The 27151-nt window shown below is 32.2% G+C and overlaps 2 protein-coding genes across 4 annotated transcripts; one reads left to right on the plus strand and one right to left on the minus strand.

The window, feature by feature from the left end:
- Positions 1 to 1058: 1058 nt before the first annotated feature.
- Positions 1059 to 9153, minus strand: LOC148603178 (cytochrome P450 2C38-like). Its single transcript, XM_088553753.1, has 8 exons — positions 8660 to 9153; positions 7196 to 7430; positions 6457 to 6571; positions 4721 to 4889; positions 3843 to 3979; positions 3449 to 3545; positions 2647 to 2853; positions 1059 to 1331 (listed from the first exon to the last, which is right to left on the minus strand). Exons 1-8 carry the CDS (start codon positions 9012 to 9014, stop codon positions 1153 to 1155), a joined length of 1494 nt encoding a protein of 497 aa, XP_088409879.1. The 5' UTR covers positions 9015 to 9153; the 3' UTR covers positions 1059 to 1152.
- On the plus strand, positions 8788 to 24418 carry LOC148603179 (uncharacterized). 3 transcript variants are annotated; one of them, XM_088553755.1, is made up of 8 exons: positions 8788 to 8925; positions 13395 to 13431; positions 15800 to 16141; positions 17553 to 17861; positions 18397 to 18459; positions 20543 to 20873; positions 22040 to 22159; positions 24129 to 24418. In XM_088553755.1, the coding sequence occupies exons 1-8, from the start codon at positions 8881 to 8883 to the stop codon at positions 24340 to 24342; spliced, it is 1461 nt and encodes a 486-aa protein (XP_088409881.1). In that variant the 5' UTR covers positions 8788 to 8880; the 3' UTR covers positions 24343 to 24418. The 3 variants fall into 3 exon arrangements, with proteins under 3 accessions (XP_088409881.1, XP_088409882.1, XP_088409880.1); XM_088553754.1 differs by lacking the exon at positions 8788 to 8925 and adding an exon at positions 12283 to 12483; XM_088553756.1 differs by lacking the exons at positions 8788 to 8925; positions 22040 to 22159 and adding an exon at positions 12282 to 12483.
- Positions 24419 to 27151: the final 2733 nt, after the last annotated feature.

Consider the following 27151-nt stretch of genomic DNA (forward strand, 5'->3'; position numbering starts at 1 on the left):
CAAAAGAATATAAGCCAGGGACAAAGATCAGACATGGAAAACAGACAAATATAAAAATAACATAAAATAACCAAAGTAAAACATACAAAGTAATGAAAGCAAATAAGCTACTCGGATTTGAATAAAAACTGGGAGCATGGACCAGGTGCACCGTTGAACAAATCAGTTTTCATTGAAGAATAGTAAACCTCATATAAAAGTATTAAGGATATTTGTGTTCTTTATTATTTAAGAGATTTATTGTTTTCTAGAAGTTTAGCTTAAGGTAAAAGCTCCATAACACATTAAATTTAGTGAAACGGAAATCAATAGAACCAGGATTTGAACGATAATGGAACGTGCCTTTAGTAGTCTATAGCCTTTATTATGTGCATATGATTCAATTTAAAAAAGGCAAAACATGGAAGAATACTAATTGTATGTAATGCAGCTTAAAGAAAGCAGAGGACGTTTGAAATGTACTGAATATTGAGCTTTCAATGTGTAAGTGTACGTCATATATTGACGTTTTTGTGGTATGACTAGACAATAACGGGATATATCAGTTTTCAAAATTGTACTTTCAGTTATACTTTGCATTGTTTTCTTTTTCGTTTTTCTACCACGTGGAGAGTGAGCTATTTTATGCCAACCAGACAGACCGGTGATTTAAGTACTGATCAATGAAATTTACAAGTACTTAGTGCTAAAGTTATTGTTACAAATTTGGTTAACCGTTTTAATCTTGGTCGTCTGTTGTCACTAAGATTATTATTCTGGCAAATGACTTGATCCTATAACCGGTGACTAGGCTTTCATTTTGTCGTTTTTGCTTGTTTGGTTAGTCACTGTTTATTAGCTATATTCTAGTCCATACATCTGTTTTGTGTTGACCAAATCTTAATCTGCCCTTCAGAACATATTTAAACAATGGCTAGATTTTTTGAAATGGTGCATTATATTGACATTTTAAAATAAATCGCGTTTTAATTAAACCTGTCATGTAAAATTAATGCAAATTCATTAAAGGATCATAACCATAATCACTTTGTAACTATTGTACCACAATAGAAAATAGGTTTGATCTACCACTTTATTTTTGTTATATTTTAGCTTACTCTTTGCATAAACTGACTTGAACTCTTAATATAATTTAAAGTCAGATCTCCATAGTTATCTTGGACTAGCAATCACCCTGTATGGGTAGGCTGTCCTTGTAATTCCACCTCTTCCCTCGAAAGACAGGACATCATTTTCATCTACTTTGGAGAATGTAAATTTCTGTATTAAATTCGAGAAGATGAGAAACAGCTCAGATTTTGCAAGAGATTCCCCAAGACACACCCTAGGACCTACAAAACAAAAATATTATCATTGGTTAACAGTTTGAATTAAATCATATAGGATTAGATGGAAGACAACAAATTTGAATCATTTGAAAACAAAAAATGGAATTGTTTTGTTGTGTCAATTTTGTGTTTTATTTTTTTTTAGTTTTGTTTTTTTTCTGATACTTAAATGGTAAGGGCATTTCAGAAGTGTTGAATTGTTATCATTGTTTCTTTTATGTTATAGCAAACAATTTTATTCTTAATTACGTACTTGTCATGTTTTTTTTTATTAAAGTATTACAGACACCAAAAAAAAAATGAAGTTATAAAACCTAAAATTCAAAGGTGACTTCTTGGTCACTCACACTGCTCTTTCAATCATCTATGCTTTAAGTACCATAGAATATGTTTTTATGTACTGCACGATGTAATGTATAGATAAATCAACTTATAATTTTGAATAGACACTGGAGAAGCAATTTCCTTTTAAAACCTAGCGATTCTCAACCAAGATCTCAAGAATAAATGCAGTACTAGTCAAATGGTGACACTTGTCATCACAGGCACAAAAATTTCCAGCAAGAGTGAAAACAACAATTGTGCAAATTAAACTACTTTCTTTACCCTGCACACTTAAGGAGGTAGACCTAAGGTAAGGGACACAACTCTTACAATTCATCGAAACGTTTGTTTTCAGCATTTTACATTAACCTCATGTAAGCATCATAGTAACTTTATTTCATTCTGCTTCAAATGAAAGCCTTGAAAGCTTTGGTGAATATGATACAAATATATCACTAATTTCAAGTTATGTCCCTTACCCCCGGTCAACCTCATTGATGGTTAATATGAATAAGAATGAAGTAATTTCTGTACAAAGTTTTACACGCTGTCGTTAATGAAAATCAGATCGAGGTATGAAAACCTGTTATATTTGGTATTATTAAACAGGCAAAGATCTGAACTTGGTCACTATTTCTATTTTTTAAATTCAGGTGATTTTGGCGAGAAAATCATGCGAGATGATTTTGCCTGATTAATTGACCGTACATAGTGGTAGGAGATGATACAAAATGAATGTAACGTTAACTTTAATGGGGTAAATCAGGTATCTAAACGAACAGTGGTATATGCACAATATTGCATATAAGTTTACATGTTAGCTATTATTGAAGGCATGTCATAAGCATGCTTACAATAATGCTATTCTTAGTTGTCTCGTATAGTAAGGGTATGAAAAGTGCTTCCCCAACAAGTTTTCCATCTGTACCGGACGTTGTAGTGGTTATTTGATCACCGTTCATTAACGGTTAGCAATATTTATTTCAAGGCTTACCCATGGAAAATGGAATCAAATACTCCTTGTTTATAATTTCCATCTTCTCATTCAGAAATCTGTTTGGATTAAAGTCTTCTGGCTTTTCCCATACGGTTTTATCATAATGTGCTGATCGGAGACTTGCTAAAACTATGCAGTTTTTAGGTACATTGTATTCACCAATCGTTGTATCAGTAGTAGCCACGTGGGGTAAAGAAAATGGAACTGTAATGAATGATAAGTTTAATTTTATGATGACAACAATATTTGGCTTTCCAACGTCGTTTAAATGAACCATTGATAGATTACGATTATTTTTACTTCCAAATAGTTATTCGTTCAAAAGGAAATAAAAAATAATAATTTATGGTTGATATAGAAAACAAAGAAGTATATAATTTGTTGGTATACGCTTAATATTAAATCGAGGGCTTCAATTAGAAATTAGTACACAAAATATAGTACAAATCATTTGAATAATTACAGTATGCAAATTGATAATGTTAAAATGGCATTAATGCAATCTTTATCACGACTTTAAATATCTAATACGTTAGAAGTCCTCATTTATAAAGGGTTGTAAGGATGGATATAAACCAATTTGGAATGGGATCATATGCTTCTACATATATTTGTTCATTTTTACCCAAATGTAATTAATAAATTGATAATTTTAAGGTACAGAAAGCAGACATCATCAGGTCAAAAGTAAAATACGTTAACGACATGGAGTTCGTTTTTAATTCTTAGTTAAAAAACATGTTATAGATATTTTACATGCACTAAATATCTTGCTACAAATCTAATTTTATCAACTAACCACTATTTCCTAATCGTTGGACCTCCATCAAAGTGGCTTCAACATATGGCATATTTCGCCTATCTGATAGTTTTATGTTTCGCCCAGAACCTACAAGCTACACAATGTACACAGCATGTTACAAAACAATAATGTAAATTCTTGTAAAATCCGTCTTTTTTATAGAGTGATTGGTTCCGATTCAAGAATTCGATAACGTTTTGTAGTAGCACAGGCGAAATATACAGAAACTGACATGGATCACTTTAATTTCGCTTACCGTGCGTTAAACTGCACTGTTTGCTCTTTCATAATATATTGGAATATTTCCCTGATTTACCCTATTATATGTAAAATCCATAAAGAAACAAGAACAAAACGGAAAAAAATCAAAAACAAACAAAAGAAAGCGAACCTTTGAGATTTCGTCTTGACATTTCTTTTGTACATCCGGGTATTCCATCATGTACAGTATGGACCAGTCTAACGTAGTAGATGTCGTATCAGTGCCAGCCGCAAAAAGATCAACAATGATATTAAACAGTGAATTTGCTGAAAATAAAACTTATGACTTTAGATATCAAAAGCAAGCAATCATTTATTTTATGACGCAAAAGGATAAATGTGCCAGGTCCAAAATCTTCTAAATGTATAAAGTGAATAAATCCGTAATTATATTTAAAATGTATAACAACTCTTTAATGTATTGTAAAAACAAATTTCTCATTAGGCATTACTAATAAACGGGTGCAGAGCATTTTGTACTCAAATTGGAACTGAATTATAAGTTCACCGATATTGAACCATAAATATTATAGACCCTTTTCCTGTATAGGATGTCACTGATATCCCATCCTCATCAAGATGAGCAAGAAACTAAAAATATTTTCATATAACACATTCCTCAATGATATAATGGAAAAAAAGACTTAAGTAAAACACTCATTGGTTTTGCCAACTTTGCTCTGTATTCTTACATATGTCTTCTAAAAGCTCTTTTTGCACCCAGATCGAGGCTAAATTTCTTGACTTTGCCCTTATTCGAGTTACGTAGGCCTTTTTGGTTGTCGGTAAGAAAATTATCATATCAATTTCATTTTTTTTATTTTATTTTATTTTTTTTTAATTTTCTTGTTTATTTTACAACTTAGTATTTTTAATATCATTCTCTTTTAACACAAATTAGGCAAAAAATCGAAAATATTTTTGACATTCAAAATCAATTTTTTTAATGAAAAATTCGGACCTGTAAAATCAGATACGTCAAATAATAAATGTAAATTGTATACGAACTGTTTAGTATTGACGTGCTTTCAATTTGGTTCTGTTCAGCCTCCAGAAAGTAATCAACAAAGTCCCGGATGTAATCTTTGTCGAATGATTTTCTATGTTGCGTTATTTGTTGATCGATATAAGTTTTTATCGCCCTAAATCCTTCTCTCCTTTTGATTAAAGAGTCACCCTAAAACAGAAATTAAACAAGAGTTTGCGCGCGTTGCCGTGTTTTTATAGGCACACATATTTATTTAGTTCATGAATCTTACAAAACTGAATAATGGAGGTTAAAACGTTACTCCAAACATTCTTGAAAATGTATTATGCAATATATCTTCTCCAGAATTACTGATATCTTCCTCATTAAACATGAAGTATAGAATTTCCACAAAATTAATAGAAATCTGTTTGCATTTACTTCGAAATGAGGTACATATTGGCGAGTTTTTGCTCCCCCCCCCTCAGTAGACATGATTTAAAAAGGGCTTTATGAAGTACAGGAACATTCATATACTGGAATTTTTAGCTAGATCATGTTGAGGATTGACAAGTCGACTTACACTTTTGGTATTCACCAAGTCAGTAGTCAGACTTGTCTGACCCCGAATATTATCATATTTTATCTACCCTGTATAAGAAGTCTTGCAGTATTCCAAATTTTAAAACACGAGGCTTCATTCCTTGCATTTTATATGGTAGAACCTCTCGGTGATGGATTTTGCTTCCTCTTTCGATAGTTTGGTTATGAGTACTTTTTGTATACAACTAATATTTGATTTTAATGCTGCTGATGAGAGGTTACTTCTTGAAACACGTGTACAGCATATCGAAATTTACAATATATAAAACTGGTATTTTTTTTATTTGTTTAAAGATCAAAATTTGGTACAAAAATTCATCACGTTTTTTTTCCCTAATTGCGACGCTTGCACTAACATAGAACACCACATGTTCAGAAATTCAAAAAAAAAAAATAAAATAAATAAATAAATAAATAATAAAATAAAAATAAACAAGAATACAAAAGTTTGAAAATATCACAAAGGTCAACAATTTCACACACACACACACACACACACACACACACACACACACACACACACACATGAATTTTTTTTCTTGTTTTTTTTTTAAATTAAGAAAGCTACATGCTATTTTGATCAATATGTGCAGTGTTTATCAGAGATACGCATAAAACAAAATCCACTTTAAAGACTTTTTTGTCCAGCAAGTAAAACTTTACTGGAACTCAGACATTGATTTTTTATAAAATTAAGTGGGTTAATTCCACCCAAAATGTACTTTGACCTTAGTATGTTTTATTATAATGTTTCAATGTTTGGACCATTACGTATCTATGATATTTGCAGCATTTAAGGCTGAGTTATAGTTTTGGGCCGGTAATCTTTACATTGCACATCCAAAAAAGGATAAAAAGAGGACTATTTTGTTCCGCGCTTCTTTCAACTCCCAGAGAAGAATTCGAGAAGTAAAATATATTTCACTATTTGTTCGGTGAAGTAGAAAAGGCCAATCGGATGTCCCTATTCTTTTTTTATATAAATTTTTACAATACATTGACCGACTAAATTCTATGATACAGCACCATCCGCTTCGCTCCGAGTCAACATTCACAGTTTGTATTACCTATATTGTTTGTCACCAAAATATACAGCGATATCTAGCGGATATAACGACATTGTCTTATTGTTTACATGTAGTAATGCAAATGTGTATGAAACAAATATCCTTACATAAAGCAGATTGAGAATTGGATAGATCGCCATCACCGACAAAAAACCGGGACCAGAAAAGATATTGTTCATGTGGCCGAGTAGTTCATCCAGCTCTCGGTCACCGTGTTTATATCTAAAATAAAGTAGCGGAAATTTATAAATCACCACACAATTTTCATCACAAAATAAGTCATATGACTGGTTTAGGAGAATGAGAGAAATATATATTTTAACATTTAATGATAACCGAAATTATTTGTTAATAAAAATAACACAAAATGCAATGGTATTTAACAGCGGGTCTAAATACCTCTTATTCTAATTCAGGGTATTTTTATGTCAAAATAGTTATCAATGGCAACATTTTGTTGTATTAACAGGCTCAGTCTATTTGAATAACTCGTTAAGCTGCAAATGATTTATAAAATGAATTGACAACGCCCATTAATCAATAATTGACCAATGAGAGATTTACAGACACGGGGTAACTCGTGTTCTCGTTCGCACGGAGTCATTTTCGTCAGAGGCGGATTTGTTCCTGTGCAATAGTTATGCTAATTAGGTTGGATATTGCATGGCTTTTGTTCCAATTATGTTCTATGGAATACGTGACCATTCATTTAGTATTATTCTGAATGTCTAGTCAGAGCACATTTGGTCTTCCTCTCACATTTATTTGAGAAAAAAAAATCTCAATTCATGTTTCAATTGAATATTAAACACAAGGGGATTCAAATTGAACACAATACATCAATACCTGTATCCAAAAATAATTCCATGTATTACGTTACAACTCGCACATGTCATCATTCTTTTGATATCTGTTACTTCTTTTCCTTTCATTTTCTCTAAATCTTCAGTGATGTTTTCAACTTCATCGAGAATTCTTTCCTCCGCTGACGATTTTCCAACTCCAAAATCCCTCATTGTCCGCATTGCAAACTTTCGCCTATCTTTCCATGCTTCACCAGCTTCCATAGCAATCCCGACACCTAAAAGATTTATTTCTCTGCATTAAATAGATTCCTAAAAGATTGAAGTCATCACTACAGAAGTTTAATGGTTATCATCATGCACTCCTGGATCGTTACGGTGCATCCATCTATACCATGAAAACTTATTTGTTTAACATGTCACAGTTTTCCTTTCCTCTTCCGTCTACCCTGAACTTGACTTTTTATGAGCAGCACGGTGGGTGAAAAACAGAGGACGCTTATCCTTCCGGTGCACCTGGTCCATTATCCTAGTTTTTAGTCCGAGGTGCTCATTTGTTTTTGTCACTTTGTATGTATTATTTAGTTACTTTATGTTCTTTGTTGTCTTTGTCTGTTTTTCAGGTCTGGTCTTTGTCCCTGGAATACATTCTTTTGGTTTCCGCTAGAATCTTGGTTCCCTTGATTACCCATGTATAAATAGTAACGCTTCAACATTTTAATTGTTTTAATGTGAAATTCTCACGTATTGCAATTGATCAAGGTATAAAATTTAATTCATCCTTAAGAGACACAAAGTAACGAAAAGGAATGAATCCACGATATTATTCATTGCGGTAGTGATTTGCATTAGACTCGTTGTTGGTAACACATTTATAATTAAGTGGTAAGTTAGTAAGCATACAAAAAAAAAATAAACAAAACTACAGACAAAAATTTAGGAATTCAACATTATCAAACATGTTAGCCAAAGAACTACTACATAATTGAGGCTAGTCTATAGTACACTTGAAAGAGCTACACATTTAGTGTACAAATATGTAGTTGTAAAATTGTAATTATCCATATGTTAGTAAAACTATCAACATGCGACAATGATTAAAAACATTCATTTTATTGTTAAACGACAATAGACGTCATGCAACAAAGAAAATTCACTGTAAACAAAATAGGGTATTATCTGCCTCTGAAGGTCAAATCAGTGTCATTTAAATTGTTTATTTGCACCAAATGGTTAATTTCAGAAAATTCAACATGTTTGTAACGGAAGTATTTTGATATTCTAACTATAAAGGTCACTCAAGGCAGTTGCAAGTTAAATGATCAGTTTCTATTATACAACTTACCAACTGGAAAGACAGATGAAGAAAAAAGCGACTTTAAATTAACTTCTTAACTATATATATACATATGCGACAAATATTTTCCTGCCAATGATGGAATATCATATTGACTGTTTATTCAATGTCACAGTGTTTTAAACCGCCAAAATATCAAACGGAACATACCGCCAGTTACTTGTCGAACTTTCCTAACCCCAGGAAGCCAGTTTGGCCTGTCGATGAAATCTTTGCCTTTCTTGTGAAGCACTTCGGAAGCAAGTTCATACCCCTGAACAATAACAAGGGGATGAGATCCAAGGAAAAACCTGCATATATTCCCATACGTTCCACGCAGAGCTTCTACAAACTTGTCTCTGGATGTTCCGTTGTTCAATCTATTTAGATGAATGATGTTTCCAACAATTGGCCATGGTTTTGGACCAGGAATGCCGGTGAGTTCTTTTGGTTGGTAAATCCACAACAAATAAAGCAAAAATATTATGCAAAAAACAAGAATAGTTGTTAAGTCCAAACCCTCCATGATTTTGTGAACACTAAGTAGCTTTGTAACTTATTTGCCCTTATTCTATTAGTATTACAAAACTGTAACCTTATGACCGGCCTTAAGTATCATTCTGTATAAATATCAGGCAATTAAGGGCATATCATTATTCTAAATTAATTTTTTGTCGTCTTCTTATACATTTAATACATATAGAAAACAAACAAAAATACAGTTAAATTTATACTGAAGCATCTTTGAATTTGATGGTTTTGAATGCTTCTATAGGGGGAAAGTGTGGGGCAATTTTCGCGTCATTTTTCCATAGTGCATTTCAACTGAATTTGACCTATCGATATCTTAAAAAGGCAAATTTAACAAACATGTTATGGTTATATGTGGGGGGAATAAGGCATGAATACTTGGTTAATGCAAAAATATTTTTGTATCTTTATTTTATGTGCAAAACCTTATATACATTTTTACCCGATTCATAGACGGAGAAGTACTTAAATCTACAGATAGGTAAATATTCACATCATCAAATAAAGGTGATCTATTTAGCCCACAGCTATAAGGTCACTATTTATATTATAGTTGAATTGTTGACCCCTTGAGAGTAAATAACAAATGATGTGATGGTTGAGGTCGTATGTTACTATTTTCTTTAATTTATTACGGAAAAATTATGTTATTAGTAAGTAAGGGGAACAGTTCTTACAGTAAAGGGGGTATCTTGCTTTGTATTAAATCATGTTAACCGATCTTAGATAAATTTGAATAAGATGAGTCAGTTTTGGTTTTGATAATTGAATCATTATAAGTTAAAGATTTATTGAAAAACTTGCATATTCCCTTTAATTTAATTGTTAATCATAGAATGTTTATGTATTTGAGTTATAAATAAGTAGCTGTCGTTGTAAGAACCTAAAAAATATGAAAAAATATGATACACACACAGACAAAAAAAAATTATATTTAAATTAAGCTGCTTTATGCGTCTCTACTATGAAATGTGTAATTATTCATTCAAATCTGCCTGATTATTAGGAGATAATCAACATTGAAAATCCAATAGCTTCTTTTGTATTTGAGTGGCGTTTACAGAGTTATATCCCTTGATTTTGAAATCTACAGTACATTCTATATAATTCTTATCTCCTAAGAACACAGATTATGTGAAAAACTGAAGGTTAATTTCTGTTTACTATGGCAATTTAAACAAAATATCAAAAATAAAAATATGTATGCTTTTTACCCATGAATCACATGTTGCATAATTCTTAGCTGGAGTGGTACTTAATTACTGCAGCATACATGTGGTGCTAGTACAGTTCTATTGTTATCGTTGTATTGGTATTTCAGAGTATATTAACATTATGTTTTGTTTTTTCATATCTGTAAAAAATCAGTAATTTCAATTGGATAAAACCTTTACGCATGGTATTAATTAACCTGCAGTATAAAGTTTTACCAGTCAATATCATAATGTGATAATGTCTGCGGGTATCATCACATCGTGGTAATGCCCGGTTACGAATTTAGAGTTACACCCCCTTATTAAAATGCATTCGTGATCAAGCTGTTGTCAATGGGTCGATGTAAATATGCAGAAACACGCTTTGCATGGCGTTCTGAAAAAAAAAGAATATGGTTCCTCAATGAAAAAAACATAATAGTTGTCGATGAACTGGTCAATATCGTGATATTTAGACTGCCGACAGGACAGTCGTATTGACTAAGACCGTGATAATGACCGATATTGACCAGTTTATCGACAACTATTATATAATTAGCTGATAGCATGTAGGGCCAATTAATATATGAGATATAAAGAATAACTTAAGGACAAACTTAACCAAAAGCAATGACATAAAAAAACATTAAAATGATTTTTTTCATAATGAGCAGAAAAACGGTTTGTTTCAGACCAAATAGACGATGTGTTTCAGAACAATCAATCAATGGAAATGATAATTATTTTTGGGCAATATTTAAAAAGCCATACGCAAAATAAATAAGGAAATACATGACAAAAAGTATTCTGTAAATAGCCTGTATTCAGGAAAACATGCAAGAGCTATTAACTTCGTATTTTATCTAGGTCTAGACCTTAATTTCATTCAGAAATATTGACCTCATTCTTTACATATAACAAGGCCACGTATTTTTCATAGAATTAGGCCTTAGATGTATCTCAGAAATGTTTGCCACGTACTTCTCATAGAATTAGGTCAACCTCAAAAATATTGGCCACGTGCTTTCCTTAGAATTAGCTCTCAGATCAATCGGCTACGTTATAACACTGAATTAAACTCATTATCAATTCTGCAAAACGAAAAAAAAAAAATGGTCACGCACACATATATTTTTTTGTGGTCTCAGAAAAAAAAAGTTGGTTTAATTTTGGAGAGATTCTTAACGCCGCTAAATATGCAAAACACTTCAAAATCTCATATATTCGATCACTACACGTAATTACTTAGTTCCTGTTACAACATATTTCATTTTATATAGACCCTTTCGTGTAAACAGCGGGATAAAACACTATGTGCATTCGTGGAAAAGCCTCAATACATACATTTCCGCAAGGACTATTCTTTTATTGTAGCAAAGAGCTTCCTCGTGAAAGTATACGCCACAATACCTACATTTCCGCAAGGACTATTCTTTTATTGTAGCAAAGAGCTTCCTCGTGAAAGTATACGCCACTTCCGCGAGGAAAATTCTTTTATTGTAGCGAAGCCCTTTCGCGTGGACGTATACGTCACGCATGCTTGTCGGCTTAAGATTAGTATCTATCATGAATTTTATATCATAAAGCGTTATAATTGTTTACATGTCTAAATATTTGAATTTATTGTAAAACCTGTGTACTCTGAATCCTGAATAAAACGAAAATTGTCTAAGCAGGAAATGTGTGAAGTCCGGTTAAATTCATATTGCGCTATGAAACCTGGTTTAACCCATCATATAAAGAGAATGGATATGAAGAGTATGTCAAAAAGACAATAACACTACCGTGAAAAAAATGTCAACTCAAGCCCACCGATTGGTCTTTAATTAGGATAAAAGCATGTCCATCGGGAATGTTTGTATTAATCAGGAAAACTGTGGTTGTTTCAAACTTTCCGGTTATCACCTTGATATTACGATTCGTTTTACGGTCTTTCCTTTCTGTTTTTTTCCTTTTGACTATTGCCTAGCCTTTATCAGTTATCCACCCTTCATTTAAGTGAACAAAATTTCCCGGTTATTAACCCGGAATATTTTTAGATATGTATTATAATATCACTACAATAAAATATAAATAGACAATTAACACCTTTTTCATAATGGCACGCGGAAGTTAATATCTAAACCTTGTTAAGAGAAACTAACCAAATTGTTAGTAGTGCAGAACAATCTTTTACGAATTCGACACAGAGAAGATATTCAATAACAACCTTATTTAAATATGGAAAACATAGTACGTTTGACCAAACAAAACTATGAAACAGTTGATGAGGTAAGACATGTGTTTCATCAATTTTTGTTTTAAAAAAGCCTGTATCAAGAGACGTCATATATATTTTCCATTTATTGTAAACCCTATCATTATTTGCAATCAAAGCTTTAATCCGGAATGTAATTTTCCAACCTGTTGCTTAGATTTGATGCTTCACCCAATAAATGTCATTTGATAATTTAAGAAAAAAGATTAAAAAAAAACAAAAACAAAAAAATACTAAAATATGTTTTGTCGTTATATTCGTCAAAAGTGGCGGAAGTTTTGGGAAAAGATAATAATCCGAAGTAGATGAAATTTTGATGCATGTTTATATACAATTTCCCCACCTTAACATTTATTTCCTGCCTTGTTGTGTAAACATGTTAGGTGAATGTTTGACATGAATTTCCAAACGGTTATTTTCAGTGTTAGGAAAAACCATGTTTAATCATTACAACACACAAAAACTTTTCAAGAGCTTGTATCGGATTGTAAATGATTTTCATTTGCTTTTATAAAGTTTCGTTATGCAACCATGAGTAATAGTTTATAGTTACGAGTATCGTATTGCAATGTTGTTTAGAATTACAAAAAATTACCAAATTCTTCGTTTTTTTTACCTTTACGAAATTTCGAATTTTAAAACGTTAAAATTTATTTTATTTTTTTTATCATTAACACAGTTTACATTTATAAATTGATTACACTACTAAATTCATAGCAATACTTTATTGTCTTCAATAGAAGATATTTACTTTTACAATAAAAATTTGAAAACACACACACAAACACACAACCATCTACATGAGCTTTCCACCATGTATAAGTCTCCCGAACAAATATTATAATTTAAAACGATAGTTTAAACAATAATAAATATTGTAATTCCCCTGAATAATGTACATTTTCTTGAACCTTTATATTTACAGACAGCTTTCCAGTTGTCCCTTAGCCAGCTCTCTGATGGTAAGTTATTTCATAAAGAATAATAAAAACAATTATAATAATTTGATAAAATATGGAAGACAAAAACTTCATTAAAACCGTTAAGTGACCATCATTCGAACAGTATGATGCATTGTGAATAAGGTTGTGCTTCAACTGAGACAAGATGGTTGAACTAGATGTGATGAAAATAAATTGCTGGTCAAATGAATTATCATACATTTTTAAAACACAATGACCACGCATTGCACAAGTGAACTAATGTACAAGATGGTTGAACTAGATGTGATGAAAATAAATTGCTGGTCAAATGAATTATCATACATTTTTAAAACACAATGACCACGCATTGCACAAGTGAACCAATGTCTGCTCAATTTTAAATCTAACGATGGCAATAAAAACATTATCTGTATTATACCGTTCCGTTCATAGAGATAATATCAATGATTAGGACAAAAATAAGAGAATTGTCCAGTTAAAATATTTTTACTCAATGCGATTGTGCGTAAAACCGCTGTTGTAAGATACAAATACTTAAGTACATCTTGGCATAAACCAAGCGGGGGTAATTATAATAGGTGATTCATGCATTTCTTAATCCTAAATATTTTTTATTGCAAATCTTCTGTGTGCCCCCATAAAAATTGTATTAGGAAATATAAGTGCAAATAAAACTTGAGATATAAAAACTTACAATTTGGTTCTACTGCAGAAAAAGTACGGAAAATTTCGAGCCAGTATTTTTGCACTTTAACCAATCAAAAACAAATTCAATCTATACAGGAGATCCCAAATATTTTTTGATTGAAAATCCTTCTGTATACCCCATAAAAACTGTATTAAGTAATACATAAGTACAAATAAACGTTGCCCACTGGAAATGTGGAAATATTAAGTCTGAGTCATTGTAAGAATTAGGCAGTGGGTGAAACATGGTATAAAAAAACATCCTTTTGAAAGTGCATGTTTCTGATTTTTCCCATTTTGCCTGATTCTTACAAACACTTACACTTAACATTTATATTATGGTTATGTTCTACTACAGAAACAGTACAGGAAAACTTCCGGCCAAAATCTTTACAATGACATGAACCAATGAAGGGCAGGGGCGTAGCTAGGCCTGTTTTATTTGTACGCAAAATTACGGCGAGGGGTCTTTGGGGGGTCGCTCAAGGCCCCCAGTGAGTCATTGCATAAAACCTTTAATTCATCTTTAAAATGTTTGTTTTTATTTTTGTTGCTTTTTCCGAAAGTACGCAACTGCGAATAGACAGCTACGCCCCTGTAGGGTTATTTTTAGGACCTAACAAATATATTATACTGTTTTACTGATTATCTAAAGATATGATGAATCACGGTCTGGTTTTAAGGCAGAACCAAGCTTACATAGGAACATCTAATAACTTTAACGTCCACCTTTTCCAGCAAGCCCTCGATTGTGTGGTGTTACCTTTCAGGATAGCGTATCAACATTCAAATCTTTTTTATTCTGCGCGTATGATTTGGTTTAAACCCTGCACAAAGTTTAGAGAGGTTAAAGTTCAATTGACGATGATGACTATTGTCGACGTCAAATGCTGTAACTTTTTCACGTTCATTCTTCGTTTTGAGAACGTAGCATCGATGTTGTAATCTATGGATGATTGATTAACGAAAAATTCGTCCACAGTGGAATTCAAAGTCAAATATCTGTTTGTACTACCATGGGCGGATCCAAGCATTTTTAGGGGTCCCAGAGAAAAGTTGGATTCAAAGCCATTATTTGATCATTTTTGCCCAAATTTTCTACGAAATTAAAAATTTTGAACAAAAAGGGGCTAAAATCCCGTAACCCCCTTGACCTATGTCATTATGCATTTATAACTTTTATTAATAAAAAAAGAAGTTTATTAACAAACTAGTTTAGTTAACTGGTCACAGTCTTATCTTATTCTATACAATGATTGTCGAAGGGTATATGATTTGCCTTTTGAGTTTTCTAAATCTTACTTGACTTTAATGTAACTTATAGAGCTTAATTTTTAGCACCTGGTCCATACTTCAAGTTTTTAGTGGAATCAGAGTTGCGCATTGACTTTTCTTACTTTGTATATGTTATTTTAGTAACTGTATGTTCTTTGTTTTGTTTATCAGTATTCTATGTTTGGTCTTTGTCCCTGGATCACATTCTTTTGATGTCCGCTAGAATCTTGGTTCCTTTGAGTACCCTTTTGCCTGTTCGGCGCTCACTTATATAGACGACATTTGACATTTTCAAAACTTCAACCTAAGGAGAAATTATTTTTGTTACGTTGAATTATTACATTTATATAACATGTCTGGATGTTTTGTTATCGTATGTTCACCTATGGTTAATTTTGTCTGACGGCTTAATGGCTTCTTCTAGAAGATAAATACAAGATAAACGCCGTGCTCATCCTATTTTCCGATCAACTAACAAAGCAGACAGCAATACTCGACAAAGATGTTACAGATTTTTTAATTTCAAAATGCGTTTTACTATCGGAAGATCGAGAGGAGATCGAAAAACATTCTACAGCATCAAAGCGCAATTCGACACTTATACATCTTCTTAAAGATCGTCCATTTGACACCACGCAACCATTGATAGAGGCTTTATCCCAGTCAGACGATCAAAATCTTTACACCGCAAAAATTATACTTGATATGAAAAGGCTTTTACACGGAGAGTGTGATAAAGTGTCAGAATACATCGGAAATGGAAACGGTATGTTATGATAAGTACACCTTCCTATATATACACTTCAAAAACGCTGAAGAAAACTGGATGCTGATAAAATTTAAAGCATATCTAACTATTTGTGAATTTGTGTAAACAGCCAATGTTATTTACAATTTTCCTATAAAATCAATAATACATTTTTTAAAATTAATATTCTACAACTGATTATTATGAAGTAAACATTTTTTACATAAGCACAACATTAAAAGATGTTTATATTTACTGTACTGCTTTGACCACTTATGTACCAATTGTGACCAGTGACAGTTTTATGCTACCCGATTATATTGTAATATGCCGGGAAAAAATAGAAGCGGGAGGTATATATATCTTGTTTAACCCATCCTTTCAATTTGAAATAGATGTACCAAGTCAGGATAACTCCGGTATTTACCTCGATATTGTCATTTGTTAAGATATTTTTTTCTTACTAATTACTGGAGTTCGGTAATTGTGTTCTTACCCTCAATCTGATATGAAACCAAAATATATTGGCAGTTGAATATATTTAAAGATGGTGTACCAATAGGGTATATAAGTATCGTCACATGACTCTGTGGTTTCATGAGAATGGGTCCTCGTCTTCCATTCAAAGACATGGAGGTCCTCATTAACAAAGCATTGAGTTCAATATCAAAAGCAAAATACATATAGATATCCGACACTCAGCACTAGTCAGTCAGGCCATTTTGTTTACCGTATACCTATGGAGTAAAACATTTTATTGTTATAATTGTTTAATTTGCCACGGAGCCCCATCTAGAAGATCAATATTTTTACTAAAGCAAATGAGTTAGTTGGTAATCAAAAGAATGTAATCCAGGGACAAAGGCCAGACAGACAAGGAAAACAGACATACACAACAAAGAATATAAAGTAACTAAAACCATGCATAAAAAGTAACAAAAGTAAATGAGCAACTCGGACTCCACAAGAACTTCAGACGTTGGAAGCGTAAAGTATTATAACATAAGTAAAAAAATTCATTTGAGCAAATCAAAAATAGTTGTCGCGCTTTTCAGAGAGATGGAAACGTTTCTTTGTTTCCTCAATTTTAAGATGAAGGTCGAGATGGGAGACAAATTTTAGGATGACCGTTGTGTCTTTAATTTTTGAAGTTCTTTTGGGTAAAGGAAGATTGCGAATTGGCTGTTGGTAATGCTTTCAATTACATCAACCAAGATGAACTGTTGAAATGATTTTTTCAAACAGATAAAAAAATATCAGTGACAAATACCGAAACGTTGGAATTGTGGTGAATTCTAAAAAAAACATGATATAATCGTGCACACATCAAAGATGAACTGCATTCACTGATGAAATAAAATAATTATAGCTAAATCTGATAAGTGGTTTCGTAATGATTTTGATATTATATAAGTTGTTTATTTTACAGTTAGTGACCACAAGGTAAAGTTGCAAAAGAATTACAAGTTAATTGTACAGAAAACAATCTGTTCGTCAGTATGTGATCACCTTTTTGCATCAGGTGTGATCTCGTTTGAAGATAAAGAGGAAATATCTGCTGGGTGCTTTACATCAAGTGAAAGAAATAGACGACTTCTGGGAAAACTTTTGCGTAAAGATATTAATGCCTATACTGCTCTATTGGAAGCATATATAATGGACAGTCAATATAAAAACATTGCAAAACAAATTGAAGAAACTGAGGTTACCCTTCAGGAAAAACAAATGATCCAGACTGGTAATTGCTTTTTTTTAAATAGATCAGATCAAACCCTAACACAGTTATGAAGAAAGCATGTAACTAGTAACTAGCTTCTGAAATTGCATGTTTATGATAATTCTCTTTTTCTGTGTCAAATGATGGGGGAAGAACACAATTAAGTCAAAATACCGCTTACACATGTAACCTACCTAATACATTTGAACATAATCAACAATGCACAAAAATATTAAAACAATTTATTTTTTGTGGATTATTGCTTTCACGTAACAAGATATAGATTCGATATTGCAACTTTTATTTTCGTAAGTAACACTGTATATAGCTTTTTTTTTTTCTTTTTTTTTTTTGTTTTTGTTTTTTGTTTTGGTTTCTGTTATTATGTTAGTTAATAACTAGTAAAATATAAGTTTTGATTCTCTGTTTTATCTGTACATTTCGAGCCCCGTCTTTTTCGCAGGTTTTAAATGAATGAACAGGCAGGTATTAAGTGTATTCGGGTCATTTGGAGACGTTTCATGGTAATTTGTAAGATACCATTTGATTATTTTAGGAATGGAAATACGGCTAAAGAGATTAAAAGAAGTCCAAAACAGTGACAAGACGTTACCAGAAGGTAAACAGATAATCTTGGATGACTTAATCTCTAAGTAGCCGTCTTTGTAAGAATCAGGCAGTTTGTGAAATATGGTATGAAAAAAATAATTCTTTTGTTAGTGTCATTTGACTATTTGCATGATCAGAATCAAGGAAAAAAGACCAGATTTTCTATATCATCTCGACGCATTGAGTAATAATTTCATTTACATGCATTGAAAATACACAGTTCAAGGTCAAGGGCATATGACTCCGTTAATAACCTCATTTTTTCTAACATTCTGTCGAAAAAATTCTGAATGGGTCCAGTGATGCAGAGAGCAAACAATAGTATTTTCAAATAAAGAAAACGTCCTGTAGTAAATCATATTGTCAGATCTGTGGGGTTTTCACATGCATGTTTTTGATTTTTCCTGATTCTTACAAACACTTACACTGCATTGCTTATGAGTAAACAACCAGACAGTAAATTTTTCAAATAAATACAATTATGACAGACTTTACTAAATATTGTTTTGTAAATCCATTCCTAAACACATGCTTATAATGATGAAAGTAAAAAAATGTGTTCACCAAAGAGTTTTGAAAAACAAATTCTCCTATCAACAGTTGTTCATTCTTTCTTATTGTAACGGTATATCTGTCTTCAACAAAATGCTTAACATGAATAAACATCATTAATTGATCGTTTTCCCAAATGTCTTGAAGTTTTTCAGTCAGAGAATTGTCATTTTGGAGAACAGTAATTGTACACTGCTATCAACTCCTTATATATCAATTTTTTGCTTGACATATCAATAGGTTATCGTTTTTAACCTTTGATAAAAGTTTTAGATAAGTGTTCTTTAATATCATATGTCATATAAATGAGGAAACCAATGTTTACAGATCGTGTCAATTACATTTTTTTCGTATGATTTTCATTCAAAAATTAATATGCGAATTTGATCATTTTAAAGCAATAATAAATTCATTATAAGATATCGTTCTCGTTTTAAGACCTTATCGTAAATATCTCCGCTCCAGAAATCGCATAAGGCCGCCACGCTGACTGCCCACTGTTTTCTATCCTGTGCTGCTGTTCTGGCTATGTTCCAACTTGTCCATCCTTGCTGGTTTCTTTCTTTCTTTGTTGTTCTTCTCCATGTTGTTTTTGGCCTGCCTCTAGCTCTTTTTCCTTCCGAAGTCCATTGGAGTGTTACTACTGTTATCGCTTTCGCGTCTTAAAATGTGTCCTATCCATGTCCATCTTGTCCTTCTTATTTCACAACTGATTTTCATTTTAAGAAGGTATCTGAATGTTATTTAAGTAAAAACTAGGTAAAAACTGAATGATTGGACTGAATTTCAAACTTAGGTCATCGCTTACAATATTACTAGCGCAATACCTAAAAGTTAGTGTGTTGATTACAGAAAATTCATCTCGTTGAGTATAAAATTTTGATCGAATCACAATTTTGTTTTAATTCGAAAACAATAATTTAAGTGGGTTACAATTGCATTTGACCTGTTTTGATTAAATATATGAGAAAACAGTAACGGTCTTTATCACTCTGTGTAAACCAGTGGGTTTCTATTTTGTACATATCAATCCAAGAGAATGATCAAGGGGACCAAGATTATAGCGGAAATTAAAAAGACTAAATACTAGACAGGAAAAACATTCACGAAAAAGGAAAATGAATCGTTCAAAGAAACAAAAATAAATGAATAGATCGGAGGCCACTAAAACTATGCGCATGATCCAGATGCATCGGTAGGGTAAGCAAGGGTGAGGCGACACAAGATGCAGAAAAAGTCTATCCAACAAACGATGTTTTATCTGTCTACATACTGGTATACTGATTTTGATTTTTGAGAAAAAAACATACATTATACTTCGCTTAAATCGATCAAATAATGAACGATAGCTCTGGCCTAGTATCTATTTCATATACAATTTATGTAACTGTATCTCAACCGTACAACAGCCGAATGACAAAATTAGTCTCGTCTTGTGGACTGTAACAGGTTTTGAATTGGAAAAAGCGTTTTGGGGGTGTTTGACTTACATGTATTTCAATCATTTCCGGTTATTCTAAAGAATTCCACTGCATTTAAAGGTGCCCCGATGATACCACCTAGACTGACGCTCAGACGCAGTGTCAAGGACGAAATGATAATGAACAGATCGAATACAAAACCTTGTCCACCGCCTTTACGAAGTAAAAGCTATGTCGATACTTCTGTGGAAAGGATAAACACTGTACAACTATTTTCACGAGAAACAAGAAGTCTTACATGTCCTCTACCAGTCGACAATCAACTTGACACTAAAAGATTACCGTCTGTTACCCAAGAAATTCCCGAACAACCCTTTACAACAACGCCTGGTAATGTTTACGATTCTGATAATAATGACATTTCTTCAGTTGTCGAACCAGAGGGTCTCAGGTAAGTTTTATGAGTATTGATTTATAAAATGTTGTATATGAACGCTACAGTAGAATTGTAAATTGTTTAGTGCATGTTTAGTTTAGTTTAGTGTTTAGTTTAGTGTAAGTTAACCTTGACCTGACAGCTGTTCACATACTCGTTTTTGAATGTATTTTTTTTTTTTCAAATTATAACGAGACCATCACCAGGAATGCATTCTTTATCATTTAAAAGGTGTAGTCGATTTTAAGGAGAAGGATTAGGATGATACTAACAACTAATAGTATACCTGGTAAAGTTTAAAACTAATGAAACTAGTCACAATAATTGTTTTTTCTATAAGGGTTTTCATTGTGGCGTAGAAAAAATAAATGGAGTAGAAAAACAGGTGTTAATTAGATATTTGCGGAATAGGAATCAGATTCTATGATAAAAATGCTGCCGTTACTGAAAGTCGGAAAAGCGGAGGATATATAGTGATAAGGTTGTCTCTCTGTCTGTGCATCCATCCGCTCCCAGCTAATTTTCACATCTCTTCTTAAACGGCTTAATTGTATCAGAATTCGATGAAACTCATACTTTATCCTATTATGCTATTGTGCACGTCCTTTCTTGCATTTCTTTTTAAATAATTTTGTGTTTCCTGACGATAAATATTGATATTGACATTTTTTTTTACAAAACGGGAACAATATTACCATCCGCAATTATTCTGAAACCGCTGAATATAATTTGCTAAAACATGTGCACATATTGAACACACTATGCCTTCGTGCACCATCTATTTTGCATTTTCAACAAATTTCATGATGTAGATCTAAATTAAGTATGTAAATGCTTTTTTTCGTGCTGTCATATTTTCCAAATAAAAAGTCTAACCGTGTGGAAAAGATATGGGAATTGATAAATGTGTTTTAATAGACATTCTTTGTCACCAGGAAGACTAAATGATAAAAATATTCTCTCAGTATTTTGTTTTTTTGTTTTGTTTTTCTGTTTTTTTTTCTAGTCTACAGTCCAACAAACAGATATCCCTAAAAATATACAAAGGTTATAAAAATGTATGAAATATTTTTTTTAGCACTGCTTAATTTAAATTTAAAAGAAAAAAAACATCGGACTTACTTATCAACGAAATTAGAAATAAAATTAATTTATTCGTTTTATTTGCCTTTTTCATCCAGCTGTTTTCACAGCAGTATAACTAGAGAAGGTGCAGAAGACATTCTATCAAGTAAACCCGTCGGCAGCTACTTATTCAGATACTCATCTGATCAATCAATCAAGTTTGCATTTTCAGTCTTGTAAGTGTAACAAAATAACAACGACAGGTTGATTTATTGCTACTTATGAGCACGTGTTTCATTATCTGGGTTGGTTTAAGTATAAATGGGACTTCAAATGATTCCTTCGGAAAACATGAAAAGAGGGGTTGACAAAGTTGTTGGAGATTAAGTTTAATTTGTTCAAAAGTTACCATCTAAAATCGTCGTGAATAAACAGAAAAGCAGACAGAGTATAAAAAGAAGGATACTATCTATATATTCTAACCAACACGATTCGTGGGATCTTAAAAATATCATTCTTTAAATAAGCATTTGTGTTTTCTGACGGCCCCACAAGGCTTGTCCGGGATTTACCGCAACCTCCATGACAACTCTAATCAAAACTAACGATTTTATTATGTCACAAACAGTGAGGAATACTCTCAAAGTTGTGTGGCGCAAGGTACCGGGAATTCCTAACGTAAAAAAAATAAAATGTTTTTGAAAAAATAAGACCTTTTGTTAGATTTGTTATTTTAATTTCAGAAACTGATGCCACTTTATACAAAAATTCGAGAAACGATTTTGCAGTTTTTAAAACTTTTTGTTAATAAAAACTTCCTTTGATATAAGTGCATCGGGATGTTATAGTAATCTGGCAGTGAATGTAGAACGTATTTATTTTTACAGTACAGGTAGAAGGTAGGCAGATCTACACAATATAAATCACGCATATTAAAAAAAATGTTCCACTTGTATTATAATATCAAAATATGCAGTATAAGAGTACATACAATAATATAATGAAATTGACAATATTTAATTGCATTAAATATAGTATATCAATCGAAATCAATCAATGGTTAAGATAGTGAAGTATAGTATACACATATTGCCTGCAGTAGAGGGTGATACGCCAAAGTAACACAAGAGGTAGATATGTCACTCGAGACGAGTGTGTTACTCGGTATATCACCCTCTGCTGCAGGAAATATATGTGCTGTATTATACTGAATACCCTTTTCAATGCATCACACTTTTATGCATGTCTGTTTAACCTTTAAGAAGTTCAAGTATAAGTGTAATACAGCATATACAGTGAATGTCTACCTGGAATGAAATTTGCAAGTATTTTAACATTTGAATAAATCAACAATGGTAAGATAACAAAAAATTAACACTCCCACTATTCCTTTTTCTAATTAAAGTAATCTTAAATGAAAACGAACAGGATGAGCCTATGGACAAAAAAGGGCATTTTCGGTCAAGTTGGAGATATATCGTAATGAGGGTGATGTATCGGGTTGATATATCGTGGTGATATATCGTCACTACCAATCGTTTAATAGGGGTGGAGCAAGAAAGGAATAGACCATAATGCTTATCCAATAGAAATTTGTGGTTTTGTTTGAAGCATAATATATGTAAATATTGTGTCCTTCCAATACGTAATATAGCGTATTATATCATTTTTTTTGATAATTTTACATTATGCCTTGCAAAATAAATCAATACATCGTCTATAACATCTTGCAAACAATAAGGAAAAATCACAAATAGAACATTAAACATGAACAGCTGTAATTAAACTGAAAACTTTAAAAAAAAAATTACAAAAATAGCAATTACGAACAACAATACTTTATTTGCTTGGAGCACTCACTCTGGTACACTGTTAGTCTAGCATCTTGGTTCCATATCACAATACTTTGTAAAACCCAAAGGAAGAGTATTTATACCACTTGAAAATACAAGGGTAAAACATAGAACGTCAAAACCTCCAGTATAATCTAACCAATAGTAATAAGTGAGTAGATCTTGAGATAAGGTTATGAAAATGCCAAATGCAATGACGCGTAGAGCTACTCAGAGTTGTGAAGAGTACAGATCAAAGTAAAACAATCCTAAATTAAAAAAAAAACATATAAAATATGTAATTATAAAAAAAAAACATAGAGATAAAAATCGGCTTGTCCACATATATTAACAAGAACATTTTTTTTATTAGAACAGAACGTCGCATCGTCCATGGTAGAATGTCATACTGTGATGGTAAATACACACTTTATGCGACGAATTCCTATCCTTTGGTTTTTGAATCCTTTCGAGAGGTTGCCGAATTTTTGAAAGAAGGAATTCATTTTACCGAATCAGGATTTTTCTCAGCAAATACTCCAGTAAACCGGAAACCTTTTGAAAGTTATTATAACATAAAACTGTAATAAGTGATAAAGACAAATTGACAGTGATGTATATGATAATCAACAAGTAACTTATGAATAAAATACAAGACTTGGATTTGTGTAGCTCTGATCAGACTCTGTATTGAAATAGTGTTGAGTTAAGAATGTATTCTTAAGAAACTTGTTTTTCTTAACAGTACTCATTTGGTGACGACAAACTAGTTACTTGAGTGTCAGTTCACTTAAAATTCAGACAATGCCATTGGTAAAGTGGTTCATGATAAAGAAAACACCAACAAACAAACGATGCTTTCTCAGTATATATTTGCTATACTTTCACATAATGATGATCATTTCTGCATTTAGATCTTTTTAAAAAGTGATACATTCATTTTTCACTAAAATCAACCAAATGAAACCAAATCAAGAACGATGACTCTTGCAAAGTGCCAATTCCATGTACATCTACGTTAATTGTATTTGAAAAGCGCAGCAACAAAATGAAAAACTATTTCTTAACAAGAAATAAAAGTGAATTCAGTGGGTTTTGGACATGCATGAATCACCTGTTGTCTGATTTTTAGAAAAACTGCTGCTTCATACGCTATTGAATGAATCTTATTAGTTTAAGCATTTCTATTGAAATAACAAATTTCAAAACAGGTAACTGAAAACATACTGAAAAAGTACTCTAAATAAGGTTTCAATACGAAAAGAAAGACTGATGTATACAACGCATGTTTACATTCCGTTGACATTTTGGTATTTTTGAGCGCGGTAGATCGGTGGTTCGATACTCACCGAGTCAACATACCTATCCGTGTAGCACGAGGGTTTTTAGAGATAGAGTACATGTAACAACTGAAGAATTGGAAGTAAAATCAAATGCGTCCGAGTGAAGTTACATGCTACCTGTGGTTTGTTGCTTCTGTGAAGTATCTTAATGAAAAAGCAGGTCAATATCTCCCGTCCTAAAATTCATCAAATATCTGCAGCATAGGACGCTAAACATTGAAAATTATATAAGTCTATTTCAGTGAATCACTTAGTATAAATCTAAATAAAATTCAGTCTAAAATAGTGGAGGTGGCTCATTGTGCATAAAATCGAGGCTCTTTTATTACATACGACACTATAGTTATTCGAAAATAATAATTCAGTATTTTAAGGAAAAGCATGAATTTATCTCCTATTAAACTCTTGTGAAGGGCTAATTTTATACACAATCTTAACAAATTTTAATTCAAAAATACAACAAGGATGTACCGATTGGGTTGTGGCCTGAAAATTTGTCTTACGATGTCTCATTTCAGTCATTCGCTGAATGGTAATGGTAGTTAGTGAATAATAACTATGGTAATGTAGAATAATTTTTGTCTGTATCACATCAAGTGCCTTCAAATGCAATCTCCGAAACAGAGGTATGTATCTTCTTCGTCCCTGTTTGGTTCACGTAGGAGATACAAGGACCTCTGTTTCTGAGATTGCTTTAGATGGTACATGCATAAATACAACTTATATTTTATTGGTATTTCATTCTCGCAACATCAATGATAGATATAAATAGGTAATTCAAATAATTTATCTTAAAATTCGAGAAATCCCCCAATACGGTTCCGATTTTTGAAAATGCTTCGGTTAATGAAGATACAAATATGTTTCTTTTCTTTTAATTGCAATCACTTTACATTGTTTTAGGCAGATTGAATTTTCGGCTCTGCCTTGTCATTCCGTTTTTTTGTGGGACTTCATATTGTTAGTGCTTAAGTTCAATGTGTAACGTCTTGTTTCCTTGTTGATGATGTCCCGATCACCCAAAATGTTTTGATGTAGAAAATTAAGATAGGGAAATATCCGCAAAAAGATCTGAGGGAAAAAGTACAAATTAACGATAATTTATTCAAGTGCGTTTGTAAAATCGGAACGAAAATTCTTCTGTGTTCTTGGAAAATATCCAAATGGTATATAAATGGATATTTCGTTGACTCAAAGGTGCTGCTTTGTTCTTCTAGGGGCTTTACATAAGAAAACAAGCCCAAAATCCTGGGTCTCCATAAATTAAAAAGCACTTGAGAAGTGACTTACCAAGTCAGTCTGCATTGCAGCATCTTACTGCATACACTTGTAACCAAATGTTAACTCAATCATGTGACATGTGAGGCGAAAGTTGATGATTACAGCTTCTTTTCAATTACATACAGTGTATTCATGTATGAAACAAAATGTTTGAGTTCGTTATAGAATTGATAAGTCAATATGGCACAAGGATCATGATCTACAATATTTTCCCACAAATCCCTTGATTTTTTTCTTTTTGTGCCCGCATATTTATGTAAACATTGTTGCGTGTTCTGTTTATTGCAAAATAAGAGTGGAAACGCGCATGTTAAGTTTAATGAAAAGCTTTAGAATGAAAACATAATGACATGTTCATCACAATATTAACCCAAAAGACAGAGAAATAAAAACCGTTTAGTTGTAAACCCGAATTAGTCGGCTCTATACCACACTGTTCGAAAGTTTTATTATTTGCTATGTTCCTTACATTCATATATAATATATATGAAGATGTTTCAATGAATCCGATACAATTTCATAAGAAATTATGTTTAATAAATGGTAGATCTTGTTTTACCATATACTCGATACCACTTCAACTACGTATTTACATCACTTACATCCTTGTCCAAGTTGAATATTTTGTTCCTACGAAGGAACGACATTAAGGGGAAAATCAAGTTTGAAGCCAATCGGAGGACCCAAGAAAGTTTGGATTTCTGACAGTGTCAACATTCATGCATAACCTTGATGGTTTAGCAAATATGCTGTATTAACTTAAATTTGGTCC

The sequence above is a fragment of the Perna viridis genome, chromosome 11, assembly GCF_037379345.1.
Source record: "Perna viridis isolate PV_CMFRI_1.1 ecotype Kerala chromosome 11, ASM3737934v1, whole genome shotgun sequence".
NCBI lineage: Eukaryota > Metazoa > Mollusca > Bivalvia > Mytilida > Mytilidae > Perna > Perna viridis.

What these genes read in the sequence shown, in the direction of transcription:
- LOC148603178 (XM_088553753.1), bottom strand. Translation starts at nt 9,014, where the DNA reads ATGGAGGGTTTGGACTTAACAACTATTCTTGTTTTTTGCATAATATTT. An exon ending in GGAATTATTTTTGGATACAG is followed by an intron (nt 6,572 to 7,195) that starts GTATTGATGTAT and finishes ACTTTATTTTAG; the next exon opens with ATATAAACACGGTGACCGAG. An exon ending in TTTGATTCCATTTTCCATGG is followed by an intron (nt 1,332 to 2,646) that starts GTAAGCCTTGAA and finishes TTTGTTTTGTAG; the next exon opens with GTCCTAGGGTGTGTCTTGGG.
- LOC148603179 (XM_088553754.1), top strand. Translation starts at nt 12,433, where the DNA reads ATGGAAAACATAGTACGTTTGACCAAACAAAACTATGAAACAGTTGAT. An exon ending in AAAACAAATGATCCAGACTG is followed by an intron (nt 17,862 to 18,396) that starts GTAATTGCTTTT and finishes TGATTATTTTAG; the next exon opens with GAATGGAAATACGGCTAAAG. An exon ending in GTCGAACCAGAGGGTCTCAG is followed by an intron (nt 20,874 to 22,039) that starts GTAAGTTTTATG and finishes TTTTTCATCCAG; the next exon opens with CTGTTTTCACAGCAGTATAA.